This window comes from Tenrec ecaudatus, chromosome 7, assembly GCF_050624435.1.
Source record: "Tenrec ecaudatus isolate mTenEca1 chromosome 7, mTenEca1.hap1, whole genome shotgun sequence".
Lineage (NCBI taxonomy): Eukaryota > Metazoa > Chordata > Mammalia > Afrosoricida > Tenrecidae > Tenrec > Tenrec ecaudatus.
In genome coordinates this window covers 63,003,548-63,028,328 of record NC_134536.1, presented here as the reverse complement: position 1 = coordinate 63,028,328, position 24,781 = coordinate 63,003,548, and the positions used below count along the sequence as shown (strand labels likewise).

Genomic DNA, 24,781 nt, shown 5'->3' with positions numbered 1-24,781 from the left:
CCTGCAAGGTAGAATTCAGATCATGGTAGTTGGGGGGAGGAAGCATCCGGGATCTGGGGGGAAGCTGTGTTCTTCATCGGTACTACCTCGCACCCTGAATAACCCATCTCCTCTCCTAAACCCCTCTATGAGGGGATCTCCAGGGGCCGACACTTGGGCCTTGGGTCTCCACTCTGCACTTCCCCCTTCATTCAATAGAATGAATTAATTAAATTAATAAAAAAATGAAAATTATTCCAAATTTTAAAAAGGAGAAAAAAAGAAAGCTCATATTATTAAAAAAAAAACAACCTATAATTTTACCATAAGCCCTTAACCAGAGAGTTGTGCAAACACAATCTCCTTTACATTCCCATAACGCAGGAAGACCATTTCCTAATACTTACTAGCACTCATCCATAGCCTCAGTCTGCTTTTCCTCTGCTCCGGCCACTCAAACAAGCAGCAGTGGGAGGATGACTATCAAAAGGCCAGCTCTGTGCTGAGCACTGGCCTCAACTCGCGCTGCACTCGCACTCGTCTGCATGGTTAGCGAGTGACATCTCCAAGCTGACTGTGGCATTGAAACCAGAGCAAGCACATTCTGAAAGACCCTTTCCAATTCGATAAAGATGGTGAACACATTTACCCCCGGGAAGCTTTACTGGATACTGACCCTTATTTTTGTTTTCATATCTTTGATGAGTTTTTTCCTGTCCGATTTCTTCTTTTGTTTCTGTTTCCACTTCTCCAGGTGAGTAGGGAGAAGACGATCAGTGATATCTTGATCATCAACTTGCAGGAAAACAGCGGCATCGGGGAAAAAGCCATGCTCGCCCAGAAACTGGGCCTCCTCCAGGTACCGTGGGAAACCATCGAGAATAAAACCTGTGGAACTAGGTGGACATTTTCATAATTGATCATGTTTGCCTAAAATACTTATGATAGTTTAAATATAGACTTTAAATTAAAAATAAATCTCAACTTTATATAGATGTTCAAGGAATACTCGTGTATAAGCTAAGGATTTCAGCACATTTTTAATACAGTTTTTGTGGTAAAATTAGATGCCTCGACTGATATTTGGGCCGGCTTATACTAGAGTATATAAGGTAGTTTTGCAAGTAATATAATTTACTTCTTTTACTACTTCGACTTGGGTATCCATGGTGTTTCTTCCCACAAATCTACTGAATTGGATTAAGATGAAAACAGTTGATATTTATAATGTGAAATTGTAATCCAGCAGTTTAGAGGTAAGTACTATTAACCAGAAATGTATTACAAGTTGTGAGAAGATCACAGGGTAAAAAGAGCTATGTGGTTAGCTTGGGAGGGGCCTGCATCCTGATGAACATATTATCTCCCTGGCAGGAGAACCTTCAAACATCACCTATTCAAGAATAAACTTACGCTCTCTTCATGGCTGTTTTCCAACACCCGCTGGGTCGCTTCTGTATCCTGTGGGTAGGCTGGCCAAATCTGATCTGACCTGCCTCCCATGAGTCCCTGCGGCTCAGCAGGGCATAGGAAGGAGCCAATGCCAATGGTTGGTTTTGTTCTGACATGGAAGGCAGATGAAGACTTCTGTTTGGGCCAGAACTTGACCCTAGAACTACCAAACTCTCAGGTGGCGTTTAATAAAGAATTTGGTTGGAGTTTTGTTTCTGGTTCTTGGGAAACCCAAACCAGAGCAAACTCATTGACATCAAGTTGATTCTGACACATAGGGATCCTCAGGGACAGGACAGAACTGCCCCAGGGAGGCTCCCTAGTCCTTGGCTGGTAACCACAAAGCCTATGGGATAAAGGATCTGAGTGGCGATTCTTGGGAGGTAGCCTGCAAATCCTGGGAATTTCTATAGCGATTAGAGTGGCTAATAGGAAAAGCGTGGGCCCCTGGAGCCCCAGTGATAGCTTATGTTATCATGAGGAACCTTTTGATAATTTATGCTAATATGATTCATCCTGGTCCTACCAGGGGGAAAAACAACAACCAACTAATCAAGTGATTAGAAGTATGGAGTTCTCCGACACAGGCTACTGGCTGGCTTTGGACACTGGCAAGAGGCTGCGGATTAGGTTCAATCACTGGCAGTGGGTTCAGTCAATCATGACTACATAGTGAAGCTTCAATGAAAGTGCTGGAAACACAGGGAATCCAGGACAGGGAAACCCTCAGGACCAATGTTGAGAGTGGATGTACCAGGAGGGGAAGGGGAAGGTGGGGGAAGAAAGGGGGAGCCAATCACAATGATCTACCTATAGCCCCCTCCCAGGGGGATGGACAACAAAAAAGTGGGTGAAGGAAGACATCGATCAGTGTAAGACATGAAATATATATTATCGAGGGTTCCCAAGGGAGGCAGGGTGGGAGAGGGGAAAAAACGAGGAGCTGATACCAAGGGCTCAAGTAGAAAGAGAATGTTTTGAAAATAATGCTGGCAACAAATGTACAAATGTACGTGACACAAAGGGTGGATGTCTGGATTGTGATAAGAGTTGTACGAGCCCCCAGTAAAATGATTATAAACAAACAAATAAATCCAATAACTGCACAACTGGGGTGGGGGGGGGCGTGCTGAGCTCCTACGTTTAGATGAGCCTTCCTGGTTAGCACTGTTCTGTGTTAACGACATCCACGTGCCAGGAGGGTGATAGGTTTCTGGGAACCCAGCAGCTTTGCATCTGGGACCTTCCTTCTTGTTGTTAGTGCCATTGGGTTCATCCTGACTTCTCGGGACTCTGTGTACCTGAGAACAGTACACTGTCCGGCCTGGAGCCACTCACACCATCATAGCTAGGCATCAACCCACTGCTGCTGCCATTGTCTGAATCCATCTCCTTGAGCAGCTGGCTCCCTCTTTTTTGCTGCCCCTCTACTTTACCAAGCAAGATGCTCTTTCCAGGGACTAGTCTCTCCTGATAATATGTCTAAAGTATATCAGAGAAAGTCTGCCCATCCCCTTGAACTAACTACAAATTTTTCTTTCTTGCTGTGTTTTGTTTTTTTGTCATTGGTTTGTTGTTGTTGTTTTGTTGTATATTGTTGCTTGGTTTTGCTCTGTCTTGTTTTTGTGCATGTTATTATCTCCGCAGGTCTGTCTAAATAAGATAGGTTGGATGAACAATCTGGAGGAAAAAACAATGGACCGACAGTTCTGGGTGGACATGGGAGAGGGGGAGGTGGGGGTAAAGGTTAGCAAACCCAGGGACAAAGGAACAACAAGTGATACAAATTGGTGGTGAGGAGGGTGTGGGAAGCCTGGTAGGGAATGATCAAGGGTAATGTAACCAAGAGGAATTGCTGAATCCCAGGTGGGGACTGAGCATGATATTGGGACAGGAGGAAAGTCAAAGGAAATAGAGGAAAGACCTGGGAGGCAAAGGGCATTTATAGAGGTCTAGATAAAGGCATGTACATATGCAAATATATTTATATATGAGGATGGGGAGATAGATCTATGTGCATACATGTATATATTTAGTATTAAGGTAGCAGAAGGACATTGGGCCTACACTCAAGTAGTCCCTAAATGCAACAATACTTTCTTCTATTAAATTGTCATTCTTTGATGCTCACCTTCCCAACACAACTGCTGAAGACAAAGTGAGTGAATAAGCAAATGTGGTGAAGAAAGCTGATGGTGCCCACCTATCAAAAGATATAATGTCTGAGGTCTTAAAGGCTTGAAGGCAAACAAGCAGCCATCTAGCTCAGAAGCAACAAAGGCCACATGGAAGAAGCACACCAGCCTGTGTGATCACGAGGTGCCAAAGGCATCAGTTATCAGGCATCAAAGAACAAAAAATCCTATCATTGTGTGCTCACCTCCACGATACGATTTCTGAAGACAAATGGATGCATAAGCAAATGTGGCGAAGAAAGCTGGTGGTGCCTGGCTATCAAAAGATATAGCATCTGGGGTCTTAAAGGCTTGAAGGTAAACAAGCTGCCATCTAGCTCAGAAGCAACAAAGCCCACACGGAAGAAGCACACCAGCCTGTGCGATCATCAAGTGTCGAAGGGATCAGGTATCAGGCATCATATATATATATATATATATATATATATATATATATATATACATAGTGATAAGAGTTGTATGAGCCTCTAATAAAATGATTTTTAAAAAAAGTCTGCCCATCCTTGCTTCTAAGGGGCATTCTGGCTGTACTTCTTCCAAGACAGACTTCATTGTTCTTCTGGCAGTCCATGGCACTTTCTATATTCTCCTCCACTACGATAGTTCACCTGCATCGATCCTTCTGTGGACTTCCTTACTCAGTGTCCAGCTTTCACGTGCATATGCGGTGATTGAAAACACGATGGCTTGAGTTAGGTCAACCTCAGTCCCCAACTGACATCTTTGCTTTCAAACACTTTAAAATAGATCTTGTGCAGCAGACTTGTCCAATTCAATGTTTCCTTTGGTTTTTTGAATGCTGTTTCCATGAGCATGGATTGTGGATCCAAGAGAAAAGAAATCTTTGAAAATTCCTCCCCCTCCCTATTTATCATGATGTGGACTATTGGTCCAGTGTGAGACCCTGGCTTTTCTTTATATCGAGTTGTAATGCATCCTGGAAGTGGCAGGCTTTGATTTTCATCAGTGGGCACTTCCAGTCCTGTTCACTGGCAGGAAGCAAGGTTGCATCATCCGCACATTGAAGGTTGCTCATGAGCCTCCCCCTTATCCTGATGGCTCATTCTTTTACATGTAGCCCAGCTTCTTGGACTATTTGCTCAGCCTACAGATTGGATAAGCGTGATGGAAGGATATAACCCTGACACACACCTTTCCTGAATGCAAGCCATGCAGCCTGACTCGCTCCGTTGGAACCACTGCCTCCTCTTCTGCGCATAGCTTCATATGAGCACAATTATGTGCAGGGGAATTTCCATTCTTCTAAGTGTTACCCATCATTTGTTATGAGCCACACAGCCCATTGCATAGTCAATGAGTCACGAGCAAATATCTTTCTCATCTTCTCTGCTCTTAGCCAAGATTCATTTGACATCAGCAATGACAAGCCTCATTCCATGTCCTCTTCTGAATCCAGTTTGCATTTCTAGATGTTACCTGTTGATGTACTGCTGCATCTTAAAAAAAGTTATTTTCAGCAAAATTTTACTTGCCTATCATATTAATAATTTGATAAGTTCCACATTATGTTGGGTCACATATATATTTGTGTGCATGTGAACGAGCACAGATATGGACCTCTTCCCATTGCTTGGCCAAGGAGCTACCTTTCGATTTTTTTTTTTGGCATAGGTGAGTGTTTCCAGTGCTTCATCAACTTGTCAAACATTGTTATTGGTATTCCATAAATAACTGGACCCTTATTTTTGGCGAACGCCTTCAGTGCAGGTTGGAATTCTTCCCTCAATACCATCAGTTCTTGATCTTGAAATGTTTGATTGCCATTCAATTCTTTCTGGTGCAGGGACTCTGCGTATTCCTTCCATCTTCTTTTGAGGCTTCTTGAATCATTCGGCACTTTGCCTACGGAATCCTTCAATACTGCAACTCCAGGATGTGATTTTTTACTTTAGTTCTCTCAGCTTCAGAGATACTGAGCAAGTCCTTCCTGTTTGGTTTTCTAATGACAGATCTAGGCACAATTCATTGTAGTACTTTACTTCTTCCTCCCAAGCTGCCTTTTGAACTTTTCTGTTCAGGTCTTTCAGTTTGCCATTTCTTCTATCTGCATTAGCTATTCTACATTCAAGAACAAATTTCATAGTCTCTTCTGACATCCACTTTAGTCTTGTCTTTCCTTCCTACCTTTTTAATGACCTTTCATTTTCTTCCCAGATGATGTTCTTGACGTCATCTCATAGCTCATTGGGTTTTCTGTCATTAGTGTTCAAGGCATCAACTCTGTTCTTGAGATGATCTCAAATTCAAGTGAGGTGTGCTCTAGGTCCTATTTTGGCTCTCATGGACTTGTTTTAATTTTCTTGAGCTTGAACTCTGAACTTACATATTAGGAACTGATGGTCTGTTCCATAGTCAGCCTGTGGCTTTGTTTTGGCTGATGAAATTGAGCTTTTCCATGGTCTCTTACCACAAATATAGTAATTAAATTCCTGTGTATTCCACCTGGCAAGATCCATGACTGTTTATGTTGTTGAAAAAGTATTTGTGATGAAGAAGTCATTGGGTTTGAGAAACTCTATTATGTGATCCCCAGCTTCATTTCTATTGCAAGACCATATTTCCCAATGACTGACCCACCTTCTTTTTCCAAATGTTCACATTCCTATAACCAGTAATTATCAATGGATCTTGATTACATGTTATGGCAGTTACATAATCTTCTGGCAACTTCAGCGAAGGGGTGGGGTCCAGCCTATCAATCAGGCCATAGCCAATTATTTCCCTGTGTGGGCATGGCCTTCTCCTGAGAATTCTGGGAACATCTTCCTCCCTGGAGGTGGGACACACACTCTCTGGAGCTATGCTGATGGCAGCCAGAGCCCTGGAGATACTTCCACCGCCATTGGACCCACAGGACCTTCTACCCACCAAACTGTGATCTTCCTACACTTGGCAGCAAGCATTGCATCTGCTGCGTGAGTCTGAAGAGGAATTTGTGGGCTAATATCAGACTTATGGGCTAATATCTAATTTATGAACTTGATCTGACTGGGCTAGGATCTTTCAGTGATGCATAATTACTTCTTGATATAAAGTTCTCTCTTACACATATATGATTGTCTCTGGATTTGTTTCTCTAGCCAACCTGGATTAACACACCTATTTTTATGACTTTGGGGCTGAAAAAGCTGGTAGAGTTCTTATTTTGGTAAACATTGATCTTAGTTTCTCAAGTACATGCACAAATTTATGCAAAGAGGGCAGGGGCTAAGGATAACTCGTACTTCCCATTAGGAGGTAGGACTCGCTGTGTCTTATATTATGGAGCCAATCTGTGAATTGACTCTCAATCAAAACTGGCCAGAATTTAGCATCCTTATTGTTCAAGATGCTTTCTAACGGTGGCAGCTTTCTTAATAAAATGGCGGAGGGGTTTTGTTCCATTTGTGTCTTGGAGGTTGGCTTTACTTTGAAGAGGCAGTTCTTCCTCAGTTGTCTTTTCAGTGCCTTCTGACCTGAGGGGCTCTTCTTCAGAGTTGTCTCGGACAATGGCCCACTACTATTCATAAGGTTTTCAGTAACTAACCCTTTAGAATTTGACTGTGGATTTCTTCTTCGTAGTCTGTTCTTCGTCTGGGAGTGCCACTGGTGCCTGTTTTCCATGGATGACCCTGCGGGTCTTTGAAATGCCAGTGGGATAGTTTCCAGCATCACATATGACAAACGGACAGGCGAGTGGCGGTGGAACCCTCCTAGACCTTTCCTTGTGTGTTCGATCCTTGGATTGGTTCTAATTCACATACTTTCAATATCCCAAAACTATAATGGTAAGTGGAGCGCTTGGTGCATTGTTTGGGGAATTATCAAGCCCAAGGGGCAGTGAGAACGCCGATTGTAACCAGATAGAAGGGAAGTAAACATCCAAACGTGAGTCTGGTGTCTGAAGTCAAGGGAGGGCAGTCCTGTAGAGAACTGTGTCCTTAGCCTGTGAAGTTTCACCTACCTACAGGTAGCTGGTATAAGAAGTCACTTGCAAGTAGACCCAAAGAGAAGAGAATGTCTGATTAAAGACGAGAGATTACATTTTGAATTTCGGTGACCTGGAGGTTCTTATATTTTCCTGTGTGGTGTCAAGATTGTTTCTGGTATTTGGTAAAGGGATAACACGCTAGAAGGATAACCATTAGGTGGAGCCCCGGTGGTGGAGTAGTCATGCGTTGGGCTGTGATCCGCAATGTCCACAGTTTCTCCCAGCTGCTGCTTGGGAGAAAGATGGGGCTTACTGCTCCGGTAAACGGTGACAGGCTGGGAAACTCACACGGCAGTTCTACCCTGTCCTACAGGGTCTCTGTGAGTCAGAAAGACTTGGTGGCAGTGAGTTCATGAAATGGCTCTAAGAGGACAGTGACACCTATGAAAGCTGGAACTTGTATAAGGTGGAAACTGTCCGAGAAGGAAAACACAGCTATTACCTCTGAATACAGATCACACACAATGTTAAGACTGCACCTGTCAAAGGCAGAAAGCTTGTGAGACCCTGAAAAGCAAGGCAGTCTCGTCGAGTTCTGGTTCTCACAGATTTCACTGTCATTGCTAAAAAGAAATAGGGAAGACAAAGTCCCGCTCACAATTAGGGCACCTGGATTTAGAATCAGCAGCTCAGGTGACGTATGGGTTATGCATCGAGCAACTGACCACATAGCCTGTGTGTGTCCAACCCACCAGCCACTGTGGGAGAAAGAGTCGGCTGTCTACTTGTGTAAACACGGACAGCCTCAGAACCCCGAGGGGACAGCTATGCCAAGGGGTGCTGTGAGCTGGACTTGACTTGGTGGAGCTGAATATGGGTTGGTTTGGGCTCAGAACAGGGATTCTTCGTCATGACCACACACTGGAACCCTTCCAAAAGCCAGTGGCTGGGCCCCAGCCTCTCCACCGCCAGAGCCTGACAGCTTGGGAGTGAGTTCTAGTCATTAGTACTTTTGAAAAGTTCCCCAGATGTTCAATTCAGAGTCACAAAGCTCTGCCTTCAGGAATAAAATAAACAACGGTTAAAAAGCGCGCAGTCCTATCTGGATCAAGATACCATATCGGTTCCTTAAACCACCACTCGGAGAGAATCCCCTCTAGAATCTCTGGCGGCAGCGGCTCGTTTTCTATTAGATTTGATTTGATTGCTTCTTCTTCTTCCGTAAGATTTACTTCTGGAGGCTAAAAGCAGAGTCAGAACATAAAACAAAACGACATTAAATAAAGAACACTGCGTTTTTAGCTGACTGTGAAGACAATGGCCTTTGTTTCAGGCCGATTGTTTGTGCTGTGATTTGTATTATAAGTTTTTAAATGGAGGCTCTTTTTAACCCAATATTTAATAGGATTTTAAATATTAACTTATATCTACTCTGTTTAAGACAAGTTACCAGCAGTTAGCAAGACTGATATATAGCTATCAGTGAGATATATATTATGATATGTATGTATATAAACATACATATATTGAGCACGACGGATTTTAAACATGGACTCAGGGTATGTTTCATCACTTTGTGTTAAAACCCTGTACTGTCTAAGTCACGACTACCAGGCTTACTGATTTTTGTTGTCTTTCTTGTAGTCGTACAGTATTATCTCTCCACCCTAGATGGTGATTAAGGGATGATCTACCATCCATAGGGGGATTAAAGCATCATAATAACAAATGGAGCATACTGTGCTCATTAACACAGGTCAGCTCTCTTTGGATTAATATTCACCCAGGGGCACGGCCGGGGAGCTTGGAGGGAGCTAACAACAACAAGTACAAGAAAGAAGAAAGTATTCTGAAACTGACTGTAGTGATGATTCATAACTCTTCTCAATATGATGGGATGACTAAGTTGTATCATATAGGAAAAATCTGCTCAAATTACATTTTTTTTAGTCATGGAATCTCAACTTCTCTGTGTTCATCAAATATAAATGGAAAACATTTCAAGAATATATTGGAAGGGGTGCCATATCACCTATTAGGATACTACAGTCCTGCTCCATCTAGTTAAGCCTATTAATGGGATTTCATTTGAGACAAGAATGATCTGGGCAAATCAGAAATAGTTGATAAGGAAGTTAGAAGTAAAACCTCTTCTTTTCACAACCCAGGATAGGCATGATCACAGATCCACAAACACTTTCTTACGTGGCATCTTTTGAAGTTACCATTTTGAATCTCCTCGGTACTGGCAGATCTCTTTTGAATGGTATTTGAGAGAGGGCATAGCAACTAAAACATTGTTTTCTAGATAAAACCTATTAAATAACACAGCTCCAACTAAGCCCTATACAGAGGCCTTGTCAGAAAAAGCTTTCTCTCAGTAGTGTACAGTCTAGATCGGTGGTAAGAACAATCTTTAACATTTGGGGGATAATGAGCAAATGTCCCCCCCCCCCCCCGTTAGAAACTTCCTCTACAATATTCTTGACTACTTCTGCTCTCCCTCCCAAAGTGACAGCAGTAATGATAAATACTACTATCTATCAGAGGTTTACTACCAGCTTCTTGGTCTTCTCTTCCTCCAGCACGATGTTGGCCTGAATGGCAAGCTCTTCCATCTCCTGCTTTATCAGTTGTTCGTCCTCAGAGTCCTCCTCAAATTCAGGCCCAACTTTCTTTTCCGTTTTGAGCATTAATTTTTCCTGAAGAAATTCTTCAAACTGAATGTGAAAAATGCCTAACTTTTTGGCCAAGGAACTTCCACAGACAGTCTTGCCGGAGCCGTGGGGGCCGAGAAGACACAGCCGTAAGGGAGGAGCCTGTCAGGGGAGGGGGAATGCGGTCAGTGGAGAAGAGGAACATGATAGACTAATTAAAGACTTCCCTCAGAGCACATTGGGATGATCATTCTCAGGAACTCAAGAGCAGTGAAATGCTAGGATATCAGTTAAAACACAGTAAAGCCTATGATAGTCAGCAGCCGCATAAGGCAGAATTCTGTTAGAGAACGCCAATGTTTTCCTCTAAGACACAGCAACAGAACGGTGGGAAGACTGGCCCCTGTTAGAGAGGCAGAGATCTTGCAACATCCCGAAGAACAAGGCAGCTCCGTCACCCCTGCGGCAACAATGGGCTTTGGAATTGTCCATGTCCCCCACAGGACCACCTAAAGAGAACTCTGTGATGCTTTACGAGAACATTTACCTAACAAATGAGGTTCCCATTGAACGATTTTTACACAAATCATTCCGTGACATCGGTGACTATACATATAGGCACACATCGATGCAAAACCATATATGTTACAGCATTTACCAAAATTCCCTTTCCTTGTATATTTTTAGTGTCTTCATTTTCCTTGGTCATGTTGCACCCACTTCCCATCTTTCTCATCACCAAAAGTAACAAGTGTCTGTGGCCTGGAAGGTGACTTTCTGGCCCTTTCCTCCCATCCCAAACATAACAACGATTGTGAGGTGGTGCGGGCCAGGCCAGCGCCTGGAGCCCCCTTGATGGCTTCTGCTAACATTCAAAAACAACCTTACTTTCTCTGTGGACAGCATATTCTTGATGCTTCAATGTTTCATAACTCAGGCGCCATACAACATTTGTCTTTTTGTGATTGACTTAGTTTACTCAGCAAAACGTCCTCTCGATTCATCCATGTTATAAGATGTAGCATGGACCTCATATTATCCTTTTGGTTGCTTAATATTCCATTGTATACATGAACCAGGATCCATTGATCCCTCCAGTCATTGATGGACACTGAACTTGTTTCCACATGACAAAAGGCAATTGATAAAATGGAATATTCAGATCTGCCTTTGAAACAAGTTTTATTGATTAAATAATAGAAAGGGACTTGCTTATCACAGGCACACACAAACTTTCTCTACCAAGCAAAAGAAGTCCTTAATAACATGAGAGACTCTGCCATGAATGTCTATAGTGCCCAACCTGGAGATGAAAGGTCCGAAGCTAGCGAATCCGCATGGTTGCTGAAATTGCCCAGAATGCTGATGATAGCTGCAAGGAGGCACAAGCAGTCTTTGGTGAATACGGAGAAATGACCACAAAATTGGCAGGTGGTTGGAAACAAGCATGGGGCAACAGAGATATAAAGGGATGGTGCGAACAGCAAAGGAGCCGGGGTTTTGCAAGGGGCGAAGCTACAAATTCCACTCAGCCAAGTAGAACGGCCTACACTTCTTGTCCTTGTGAAGCCAAGGTTCAGAGGAGAGTTGAAAGATGTAGGGAGAAGGTATGCCAGGGAATACACACAAGGGGAAGGTACATCCAAGTTATTCTGAAAGGAAGATGATTTTCAACCTAGAAACCATGCCCATGGGAACTATCCATTATATATAAGAACCTCATAATGGTATTTTCAGATACGAAGAAAGCTGGTAAGTGTTTCAGCAACTCACTCACTGCCATCGAGTCATTTCGACACATAGTAGCCCTATAGGGCAGGGGAGAACTGTCCCCTGTGTTTGAGACTGTAACTGTGGGAGTAGAAAGCCTCATCTTTCTCCTGAGGAAGGCCTGGTGGGTTCGAACTGCTGACCTTGAAGTTAGCAGTCTGACGCCACCAGGGGTCCCTGTGTTGTAGCCAACGAAGGATGAAAGAAAGAAAGAAGCCCTCCAAAGGAAAGCATGTACATAACCTGTTATTACCACCTAGCACGTACTGACCATTCTTTTTGTCAGCCATGTCTGGACAGATCTCTAGAGACCACTCATCACTTGATGTGCTGTGATTCTATCACTAGTTCAGGGATTGGGCAGAATACAAAACTGAAGTCAACTTGATGCTCCACATGCCTTCCGCCACTGTGACTGGTTTAGTGTGACTTACTGACAATTTCTTTGAGGGGGGAAAAAATCAAGTCTTTTTTTACTAGTTTTGAGAACAAAGGGGAATAAGATCTGGCTTTCCTGCTGCCATTTCCCCACAAGGAGGAAACTCTGAGAATATATATCCCCAGAGAAAGCAGATGAGAGAGAGAGAGAGAGAGAGAGAGAGAGATACACTGGGTCCTCACGGCAGCACCTGACACTTGAGGCTAAGCAGGAAATTTGCACATTAAAAACAGTTGTCTGGTTTTCCTATTTTGAGTCGCTTCAGGAGCAAAGCACATAACGGTTGGTTGGCGGCTGGGCAGAGTGTGGATGTCAACTGTGAGAAGACAGAGACTGGAGCACAGTGGTGGGGACGGACCGAGAGGGAGGAGGGAAAGGGCAGGGGGGCTCAGGTCTCAGTTAAGTGGAGAGGAAAGAGAAACGATTCACAACACAGGTCAAAAAGAATGGAAATCGGAGACGGCTCTTTAAAGTTATAAAGGCTGCCGACAGCAGAATGAAAAATGACATGGACGTAAGACTCTAAGAAAGAGGAGGCAGCACAAAAGCCGAGCTTTCACTTTTCATCTCAGCGGGTCCGTTTCTAAACGATTTAAGTTGATCTCTCAAGAAATGGAAGTGTAAGATCTTATTCTAGGGCAATCACTGGAGAAGTAAGCGCAGGCTTGTTAAGGAGCTGGCTTCTGAGACGGGCTTGTGGCGGGAGAGGGAGGGCTGCGTGCCCTCAGAACATGTGCAAGAAGCATGATGTGGAGAAAGAGAAGCAGCAAGGAAACCGAGCACCGGGCAAACGAAGTACAACGCAAAACCCAGAACCAGTCCGATCACATTTCAAATCGCTCGGGGGCAAGACTGCTGGGGAAATGGAGGTGAACTCTGTGTAGAATACTGCTGTTAGTGCAGAGCTGAACATGGAAGAGGCAATGTCTGTGACATTCCCATCCCCCTGCACTTGATCTTGGCGGAAAATCTTTGGGCTCATCAGCAGACTTTCAGGCGCTGACCCAGGTGGGGAGCAGAGGATGGGAAGAGACTGCATAGGGATGAATCCCTTATTCTCATATATTCAGGGGCCTGGCGGGCTGGGTTACTGGGGGTGGGGGGAGGCTTTCACCCTTGTGAGTTGGAGGTGAGTGCCAATCCCATTCTCATAATTAATACTGTCCCCCACTCGATCCTCCCATCACAGTGCTGCCTCGAAGTTACCTCTTACCAGCACATGCAGCTTTCACTGTAGAAGCAGACGTCCTCTCTCCAACCCCCTCATCCCTTCCTCCAGTGCAGGTATCAGGTTTCCTCACCTGTGAGCTCAGGGGCCTGAATGTAGAGACCACCCACCTTGTGACGAGTGTAACTATGGGATATGCCTATCTTATGGTTCCCTATAAATGTCCCAAGATGGAACAGGTTCTCTCTCACTTCTCCCATCGAGAGGAGCTGAGGTGAGCATGCTACCACAAAATGTGTCTGACTCCTATTTTACTCTCTTTTTGTCCGTCTTCCCTATCCTCTAGGACTTTACTGCAATCTTTATATATGATCGCCCTACAATTGCGCCTGCTGGTCCTTTGCTAGTTGGAGGACGGTTTCCCCCGACAGACTCGCATGGATTTGCGTGAAAACGACCATAGATCGGAAGCAACAGAATGAGTCATTGGTGAGAAAGGACAGCTGAAAGCGATACAAGATCAATGGCCGCACTCCCTTCCACAGCCTCAACAGTTCCCGAGGGCGCCATTGAAAAATTGAAGTCCTTGAAAAGGGCCCAAATTATCCAGAAGAATTCAAATAATGTTCCAATGTTATGCTCGGGAAGGCCTGGCACCACACTGTGATTTATGTAGCTGGGTTCAGTAATCTCATTCCAGAGAATTATATTAATCAGGAAACTCAAGAGGAACAAGCAGGATGGCCCCAAAGATTCCCCCCAGTACCATTTCATGTTCATCGAGGAGACCACTATGAACGAATGTCTAAAACCATTTTGATGCTGAAAATTATTAGTTATGATATAAAAATATTAAGTTATGCAATCTATGTACTAATAGAAAGACTTCTCTGATATAATATTAAGTGAAAAAGCAGTACCAAAAGTTATAGACACTAGAAAAATATAGATATTCTTATGGAAGAGAATCAGGAAGTAAGGCCTAAAAATGAAGACTGTGATCTGAATCTGTAGAATGATGTATTCTGCTTTATTTTAAAAAATGAATACAACATTGCCACCACGTGTCCTCAAGCATATGTTTCTAAAGTAGGAACATTGGTCCCAATGGCAGATCAATAAGAATGAAAATGTTACCACAAATTGAGGAAAAGACTGATTGCTTTATAGTTCTTAAATTTTGTTTTAAGCCCATTTAATTGATGGGCAACTGAGCTTAGAGAACATTTTCTTTGTAATTGGCTCCATCCCTGGCAGCATTCTGCTTCTGACAGCAAGCCAGTCAGAGGTGAACTCACCCCAGGAAACACTCCTCTGAATGTGAGCCAACCAACTGCAGTCCCACTTGATCGGTATCTTCCTAAAGATAATTTCAAACCGCTTCTGCCTACACCAAATACCCAAACCGAGCTCCCTGCCATGGCGACAGTGCTGATTCAAAGGGACCCACCCGCAGGGGTCTCTGAGACTGCAACTGTTGAAAGGAGTAGAAGGCCTGGTCTTTCTCCCTTGGAGCTGCTGGTGGTTTCGAATTTCCAACCACGCAGATCAAAGCCCAGCTTAGAAACCACCAAGCCACGTATCCAACACTAACCCACCAAATCCAGCTTTCTTTGTCTTTTTACTCCGATCAAAAGAGACCTAGCAGGGGCCTTCGAAAAATTCATGGAAAAATGGAATGAAAGGGTAATGAAAAATTTCCACGAACGTTTTGAAGCCTGTTGTAGGGAAGCATCGATGTAGAAATCAAAATGGATCCTTGTTGTTATGCTACATTCCAAAACTGCATTTCATTGCTATATCAGATGAGGAACTTCTCAGACTTCAATGGTGGAGGTGGGTAGGAAGTGCTAAAGTTAACAGAAGTCCCCAAACCTAAGGAGCCGGAGTTAAGATTTTCACCTTTAGTGGTTCCTTTTGGGCTATGTACTCCTCAGGGTGTTCCAAGAACTTCTCTTTAGTCTCAGGACTGGAAAAGTAGTAGATCTTTTCTCGATATTTAACAGCTTCGTCTAAGCTGCCTGGTTGCAGGACGAAGTTTTCCTTGAGAACCACCGGACAGTAGTGCTTGGAATCTCCCAACTGCCTCCGTCTTTCTTTAATTCGCTCTTCATTCTAGAGACACACGCAAAGTTTGGGGATCATTGTTAAGAAGTCATTGGTACATCATACTAAAGATGGAAATGTAAAAATAATAACAATACAAAGGGCCAGTCCCTATATGATTTAAATTAAATTTTAAAACAAATTCAGTTCTCATATCCCCGTGAATTCACATTCCGTTGATTCTTGCTTTCCATAAGCATCATGGGGAATGACACCATCTCCATCCTTCTATGGTCACGGATGGAAGGAAAAACGTCAGGCGGTACCAGTGCAGGGTCACTGTGGAGTTTGTTTCCAAAGAAAGAAAGAAAACAAAAGCAAAACTATTCTCGAGGAAATAAGCTAAGCTAACGAAAGGCTGGCGGCTTGAATTCTCTCCATGGAGATTCAGCAAAACAGCCTAGAGCCCTGTTGCTAAACAGCACACCCAAGAAACGTATGTACAAATATGCTTGACACAATGTATGCATGTATGGATTGTGATAAGAGCTGTAAGAGCCCCCAATAAAATGATTTTTAAAAAAATCACCGCCGAGAAAGTGCTCTGGGGCAGTTGTGCACTGTCCCATGAGGCCCACGTGAGTCAGGATCCACTAGACAGCATCCAGCTCCAACAAGCCCAGGAAACGTTGAATCAGGGCCCTAACTCCTTAAAAGGAAATGGGAAATGTTTTAAGATTTGCTTTGCTTCTATTAATGCACACTTATTGTAAAATTATTCAGAATGCATGACAGGGGTCAAGTGAAGTCACTCGCCGTTTCCAGTCCAATAGCATATCAGTTCTCTTAATTGTTTTGTGAGGATCATTCCAGCGCCTTTCCCCCTAAATATATCCTATCAATATAAGTATAAAAAATAGACATATTTAAAGACAAAACATTTTAAAAAATTCAAATGGGGGAAAAAACCTTTATATAATTGTCCTATGTTTCTTCTGTAACAGAATTAGACATAATGTCCAACCTTTGGTAAGGATATAAAAACTGAGACGAATCAATGCATCTCTTGTCCCATCCGTGTTCAATTTTGCATTAGGGTTGCGCAAGTTTCAGAATGAACTGAGGAGTAGTTACCCTTTTTCTATGACATCGAGGAATGTATCAACCATGAATGCACCAACACCACACTCTACCATCCAACCAGTTCCACTCACAGCAACCCTGTGGGACAGAGTCGAATTGTCTCTGGGTTTCTGAGACTTTACATCTTGTCAGGCAGGCAGTCTCACTCCCACAGAGTGACTGGGGCTTCGAACCGCTGACCTTGTGGTTCGCAGCTTAATGCATAGCTCCCTATGCCACTGTATCATAGCAACTGTCAGAGAAAGCATATTAGACACGACCTACAAACCCTTCTATTGTTTTTGTTAATTGAGTATCTCTTTCCTCTTAAATAAATTTCAGGAATTGAATTTTGAGGGTGAACCCTTTTTAACTTGACATTCAACTATATTAGTATGAAGCTTCTATAATTTAAAACAATTCTTTCTTTTGTTTATTAATCTAATATATACCCATTTTACATGTTGATTGCTTCTTTTTTATCTGTCTTGCTAGAAATTTGTCTATTTTATTTTCCTTTCAAGGAAATAACCTGGCATTTTTTATAATTAAGTCAACTGTTTTTATTTATTTATTTTCCCAACTGTTTTTATTTTGTCCATTTTTTTATTCACAAATTCTACCTTTAACTTTCCTTCTACTTGCTTTTGTTTTCTTTGTAATGCTTTTATTTCAAGTTCTTGTTAGCTTTTCCAGTTTATTTTGTTTTCTATTAACTTAAAGTTGGGTTGCTAACAACTAAAAAGGAGGGGTGGGGAGGAAAGGGGAAAAAAACAGAGAGGGATGCGTGGCGGGGGAATAGGGCACTGACCCACCCAAGAGGAGGCCACTGTTTGTGTCTCCACAGGGAAAGAGGGACCAGACTTAAATCCGGTTTTCCGGTATGCGAATGCAACCTGCCAGCATGGAGAGGGATGCCAGTGGAGGGGCCTGAGGGCTCGACCCACATACCAGGTACACGGACAACTGCCTCTCCCCCCAGAAGAATTTACTTTAGAGGACAGCACTGAAGCTGCAGCTCGGTAGAGGGACATGTCTGATGAGAGCACAGGGGAGCAAATGAAGGGGGAGGAAGAGAGAGTGGAGCACATCCTGACCCAGCAGGCCTGGACGATAATATTTCTGCTCTGAAGAGCCTATGCACAGAGTGGACCATATGGCTGATCCCTCTATGAGACACGACATCCCTCATTGACCCATGGCCCTATGGGTTACAACACTGGAGACTCAGTGTTGGGATTGGCCCAGTCTGACCCTGCAACACTGAGGCAAACCACTACAGGTGTGCAGCAGAGCAACTGGGATGCTGAGCAGGGAACTCCCGAGGGAGTGCAAAGGACAGACTCTGGGAGCAGAGCGTGGCACCCCGTCGGACTTGACTGGAGGACACGCCTAAGGTAAAATATCAGACCTTGATCTATTTACAGAGTTTTCTTTCTTTTAAAAATTTCTATAATTTTTTATTTTTCTTCTTTTTAAAAATTAATTAATTCTTTTCTGGGTCATTGGTTTTCTTTTTTGTTGTCATAATTGTGTTCTCTCTTGTTGCTTCGTCTTGCTATGCCTTGTTTTTTGATGCATATTATTATCTCTGAATATCTGTCTAGATAGGATAGGCTGGATGAACAGTCTGGAGAAGAAAACAACAGGACTGATGTTTTCAGGGGGACATGGGAGAGGGGGAGGTAGGGGAAAGGAGGTGGTGTCGACCAACCTAGGGACAAGGGAACAACAAGTGATCCAAATCAGTGGTGAGGAGGGTGTAGGAGGCCTGCTAGAGTGTGATAAAGGGTAATGTAATCGAGAGGAATTACTGTAACCCAAATGAAGGCTGAGCATGATAGTGGGATAAGAGGAAAGTTAAAGGAAATAGAGGGAAGAGCTAGGAAGTAAAGGGCATTTATAAAGGTCTAAATACAGGCATGTACATATGTAAACATATTTATATATGAGGATGCGGAAATAAATCTATGTGCATATATTTATAGGTTTAGTATTAAGGCAGCAGATGGACATTGGGCCTCCACTCAAGTACTTGCTCAATGCAAGAACACTTTGTTCTATTAAATTGGCATTCCATGAGGCACACCTTCCCAACACAATCGCTGAAGACAAATGTGTGCATAAGCAAATGTGGTAAAGAAAGCTGATGGTGCCCGGCTATCAAAAGAGATAGTGTCTGGGGTCTTAAAGGCTTGAAGGTGAACAAGCGGCCATCTAGCTCAGAAGCAAAAAAGCCCACATGGAAGAAGCACACCGGCCAGTGCGATCACGAGGTGCCAAGGGACCAGGTATAAGGCATCATGCAAAAAAAACAACAACGATATGTGTGTGTATATATATGTATATGTATATGTATATGTATATGTATATGTATATATATACCATATTAAATGAAGGGGGAAGTGCAGAGTGGAGACCCAAGGCCCAAGTGTCGGCCAATGGAGAGCCCCTCATAGAGGCGTTTAGGAGAGGAGATGGGTTAATTAGGGTGCGAGGTAGTACCGATGGGGAACACAGCTTTCCCCCAGATCCTGGATGCTTCCTCCCCCTAACTACCATGATCCGAATTCTACCTTGCAGGCCTGGATAGGACAGAGGCTGTACACTGGTGCATATGAGGGCTGGAGGTACAGGGAATCCAGGGTGGATGATACCTTCAGGACCAAGGGTGTGAGGGACGATGCTGGGAGAGTGGAGGGTGAGTGGGTTGGAAGCGGGGAACTGATTGCAAGGATCCACATGTGACCTCTTCCCTGGGAGAGGGACAGCAGAGAAGGGGGGAAGGGAGACTCCGGATAGGGCAAGATATGACAAAATAACTATGTATAAATTACCAAGGACACATGAGGGAGGGGGGAAAGGGGAGGGAGGGGAAAAAAAAAAGAGGACCTGATGCAAGGGGCTTAAGTGGAGAGCAAATGCTTTGAGAATGATTGGGGCAGGGAATGTATGGATGTGCTTTATACAATTGATGTATGTATATGTATGGATGGTGATAAGAGTTGTATGGGTCCCTAATAAAATGTAAAAAAAGAAAAGAGGAGAAAAAAATGATTAGGGCAGGGACTGTACAGATGTGCTTTATACAATTGATGTATGTATATGTATGAACTGTGATAAGAATTGTATGAGCCCCTAATAAATTGTTAAAATTAAAAAAAAAAGATATACTGTCTAGAGTAGGGGTCCTCAAACATTTTAAACAGGGGGCTAGTTCACTGTTCCTCAGACCCATTGGAGGGATGGACTATTGTTTTAAAAAAATTTGAACAAATTCCTATGCACACTGCACACATCTTATTTTGAAGTAAAAAAGCAAATGGGGCAAAAACATCCGATGGGCTGGATAAATGTCCTCGGCAGGCTGCATGTGTCCCACAGGCCGTAGTTTGAGGGCCCCTGGTCTAGGGTCTTAAAGACTTGCAGGTAAAGAAGCAGCCATCTAGCTGAGAAGCAACAAAGCCCACATGGAAGAAGCACACCAGCCTGTGTGACCACAAGGTGTAGAAAGGATCAGGTATCAGGCATCAAAGAACAAAAAATCATATCAGTGGGTGCCCACCTTCCCGGTATGATCACTGAAGACAAAGTGGGTGCATAAGCAAATATAGTGAAGAAAGCTGATGGTGCCCATCTATCAAAAGATATAGCATCTGGGGTCTTACAGGCTTGAAGGTAAACAAGTGACCATCTAGCTTAGAAGCAGCAAAGCCCACATGGAAGAAGCACACCAGCCTGTATGACCATGAGGTGTCAAAGGAATCAGGTATCAGGCATCAAAGAACAAAAAAATCATATCATTGTGAATGTGGTCGGGGGGGGTGTGTGTGCAGATTGAGGACCCAAAGCCCATCTATAGGCAACTTGACACCCCCTTACAGAAGGGTTGCAGGGAGGAGACGAGCCAGTCAGGGTGCAGTGTAGCAATGATGAAACATGCAACTTTCCTCAGTTCTTAAATGATTCCTCTTCCCCACTATCATGATCCCAATTCTACTTTACAAATCTGTCTAGACCAGAGGATGTACACTGGTACAGATAGGAACCGGAAACACAGGGAATGCAGGACAGATGAGCCCTTCAGGACCAGTGGTGTGAGTGGTGATAACGGGAGGGTTGAGGGAAGATGGGGTATAAAGGGGGAACCGATTATAAGGATCTATATATAACCTCCTCCCTGGGGGATGGACAACAGAAAAGTGGGTGAAGGGAGACTTTGGACAGTGTAAGATATGACAAAATTATAATAATTTATAAATTATCAAGGGTTCACGAGGGAGAGGGGAGCGGGAGGGAGGGGGAAAAGTGAGGAGCTGATACCAAGGGCTCAAGTAGAAATGTTTTGAGAATGATGATGGCAACAAATGTATAATTGTGCTTGACACAATGGATGGATGTATGGATTATAAGAGTTGTATGAGGCCCCAATAAAATGATTTTTAAAAAGTTGGGTTGCCAGACTTAAACAAAAATACAGAATGTCCAATTAAATTTGAAGTTTAGACAGCACATACTTTTTTCAGTGTAAGCACATCCCATAAATGCACACCCTGGTTGCTATCTGGCAACCCTCATTTCTTTTTCTCTTACATGGGATTTTAATTGTACGCATTATTCATTATTGAATCATCTATAATTTCATTTTTTGTTTCTTATTTAACTCACTAGCACTTAGAAAGTTTCTGTAGGTGTAGATGCATTTAAAGTTTCAAGGACTTATTTTAATCCACTGCCATCGAGTCCATTTCGACTCCCAGCAACCCTGTAGGACAGAGCCGAATTGCTCCACTGGGTTTCCAAGCTGGTAGATGAAGTGCCCTTGGCAAGTGTCATCACCCACACATTGGGTGTGCTCTGAGGCGGGGCCCGCCCTGGAGGAGCACATCATGCTCGTAAAAGAAAGGGTGAGGGAAAGAGACACCAAAACAAGAGGGGGCGGCGCAGTGGCCGCAAATGGACTAAGGAGGGCAGTGATTGTAAGGAGAGTGCAGAACGGGGCGGTGCTTTATTCTGAAGTACGCTTCTTCACTTGGAGTAGGAACCAACGTGACAGGACCTAACAGCAACCACGGCCATCTTCCCTGGAGTGGACAGCCATCGCTTCCTCCCACGGAGCAGCTGCCGACTTCACACCGCCAATTTTTAGGCCAGCAGTGGATTGCTTAAACCTCTGTGCCACCAGCCCATCGGCGCATTCTGAAAGTGCGATTCTCTGTTTGGATGTCTGTACTGTTTTCTCTTTTTCCTCAAAGTTCATGCAGGGCTAGGTGTGTACCTTTTTCACCAGGCCTCCTTGGACTTGGTGTGCCTTTGAATCTGTAATGGAGCCCTGGTGGGGTAGTGGCTGTGTGCTGGGCTGCCCTCCGCATGGTCGGCTGTTCAAAACCACCAGCAGGTTTGAGGGAGATAGACTGGGCTTTCTACACCGGTAAACAATTACAGTCTGGGAAACCCATGGGGGTCACTATGAGTCAGCACTGACTCAGTGGCAGTGAGTTTTTTCCCTTTTTTTTTTTTTAATTCCAATCTGTAGGTTATGTCTGAGATGCGGGGAAATGAAGTCTTGCCTCGCTGCCACCTCTTCCTTTTCCTCCTCTCTAACACCCTTCAACGGCTAGGTCTCTTGGATCTGTGCTCTAAATATCTTTTCTCTCATTATTTGCATTTCTTTCTATTCATCATTGCTCTCATACTTTTGAAATATGTCTTCTGCCAATCTTCTCATTTAAGACATTGATTGGGGCCTCGAGAATGGTGTTTCAGTTTCCTGGGAGGAAGTAAGGCGATGAGAAAAAGTCATTAATTACCAGTGAAGACCATCCCTAAAAACACAAGTCTTAACCATGTCGACAAGACTGAGAAGCAGGAAGTAAAAGAGAGTAGGGCTCAGGAGATCAGCAGACATGGCAGAAAGACCACGGAGGACAAGAAACGAAATGCATCTGAATCTTAGTGAGAATATAAATCCCTTCTTTGAGCCACTCTTGACAAAATCTTGAAAACTGTTACTAGATTCCCAAGGCATATCGCCTGGACACGTAAGCACTAATGGGTAAGTGGCAGGTACATCTTTGTATGTTCTGACCACTACTTCTTTCTAAAGGTCAACATGGGAACAGCCACTTCCTGTTTTGTTCTTGATGGAAGCCTCAGTTGGATGAACATCCCAATGAGAATGGGGATAAGAATGGGGCTTGAACAAGGGTTGTTTCTGGTGAGATCACAACAGCCTACTGTGCAAGTAGCTCCTCGGAGACTCCCTTACTGCATTTTATATTAGAAACTAACATGATAAAGATGGACTTCTCTAATAGCTACCTCTCCCTCCCCACATATCCCCTTTCTCTCTTCCCAGAGGTAATATGCTATCTATAGTCCTGGCATTTCAGGGGTCAAGTGCAGCCAGAGGGGGAGGTTGTGTGGAGCCACATTCAATTTCCTTCTTGGCCATGCTGATTTTGAGCCCACCTCTGAGCCCGAGGAGCTCTGGTGGTGTGGTGAACTCCGCCCTGAGCTGCTGACCACGGGCTCAAAGAGAGAGCAGGCTGTGTACGCCTGGGAAGACAGGAAGTCTTGGAAACCCCGAAGGGGCAGTTCTCCTCGGTGCTGCAGGGGCGGAAGGCGGCATAACCAAGATGGCAGTGGATTTGCTGGGCCTTTGCAGGCCAGTGATCTTTGGCCAGATCCTCTTCCGCTTTTCTGTCTCATCCCAAATGTCATCCTTCAAAATGTCTCCATCGCACCTCTAGTGACGCCCTTCCTTGAGCCTACTCCTTAGGGCTGTGCTCTTTGGAAGAGTCGGTATATGAAAGTCTTGCCTGATGAAATTGCGGACACCTGTGTGTTTCTTTGGGCTCCAAAAGCGATCGTTAGCACTCTGGTTCGAAGTTGTTTGGGCGACTTGCCAAAGGAGAATGAAGAATGAAAGACTCTCACCTCTTCTTCTTCCTCCTCCTCTTCGTCAAACTCTTCATCAGCTTCCGTTTCAGCCTGAAAGTCTTCTGTTTCTTCATCATAATCATCCATGGTTAACTCCCAACCAATGTATTTGAAGGGTTCTATTTCAAAAAGAGAGATTTGGGAAAATATATGTATAATAAAAGAATGTTCATGTACTACTGTAATCAAAGGCAAGGGCTAAGACAACTAATTATAATTACTAATCTCTTAGGTGACATATGTACATAAATCAAACTCAAACTCATTGCCATTGCGTTGACTCTGACTTATGGTCTCACTCTAGGACAGGGTAGAACTGTCCCTGTGGGTTTCTGAGACTGGACTCTTGACTGACATAGAAAGCTTCATTTTTCTCCCCTGGACTGTCTGATGGTTCTGAACTGCTGACCTGGAGATGAGCTGCCCAGTGCTTAACCACCAATAGGTCTTTACAAATTCTTTATGTGACTGCTGTGCAGTATGGCCAGTGCTAGTTGTACCCGCTAGCTCTTCTGATTAGATGGGGGCTGCTCCCACAATCATGAAGTATCTGACATCTCATCTCCCTGGATACACTGAATGTTTTATTTCACAACCAATCAAGAAGGCCTTTAACATTCCATATGACTCTTAGTAATATTACATGCTCTTGATCACAAAGATTATGATTAAAGTCCTTACTTTCCATCATCTCAATCACTCTCTGAAGTAGTTCCTCTGGAGTTTTACCAGCAATCTCCATGTTTAAAGTCGGGATAGGAATTAATTCACCGAGCGTATTTTCCAGCTGTTTCCAGGAGTTGGCGAAATGTTTCAGACTCTCTTTAAACGGCTCCATTTCGGGAACATCCGGAAAAGAGTCTTTGGGGTACTCAGGCAGCACCACCTCTGAGGAAATGGTAAAGGGTGGGGCGGCGGGAAGAAGTGTTCAATAGCATCTTTTTGTACATCTTGTAGAAAAGGTTTATGCTCTATAGTATTTTAGCACCATTTGAAGAACGCCACAATAGCCGTTCCACAGATTTATATATCAACTGTGCTTGTTCCTCGTGCTGACTCTAATGAATTCGTATCTATTAG

The 24,781-nt window shown here is 43.7% G+C and overlaps 1 protein-coding gene across 1 annotated transcript in view; it reads right to left on the bottom strand.

The window, feature by feature from the left end:
* Positions 1 to 24,781, bottom strand: part of AK9 (adenylate kinase 9) — a 148,004-nt gene that overhangs the window by 38,433 nt on the left and 84,790 nt on the right. The window contains exons 23-28 of the mRNA XM_075553990.1: positions 24,383 to 24,589; positions 23,699 to 23,820; positions 15,494 to 15,706; positions 10,116 to 10,376; positions 8,674 to 8,798; positions 656 to 875 (exon numbers count right to left, since the gene is read on the bottom strand). Of these exons, the coding sequence (XP_075410105.1) occupies positions 656 to 875; positions 8,674 to 8,798; positions 10,116 to 10,376; positions 15,494 to 15,706; positions 23,699 to 23,820; positions 24,383 to 24,589 (1,148 nt within the window). The remainder of the gene's footprint in view (positions 1 to 655; positions 876 to 8,673; positions 8,799 to 10,115; positions 10,377 to 15,493; positions 15,707 to 23,698; positions 23,821 to 24,382; positions 24,590 to 24,781) is intronic.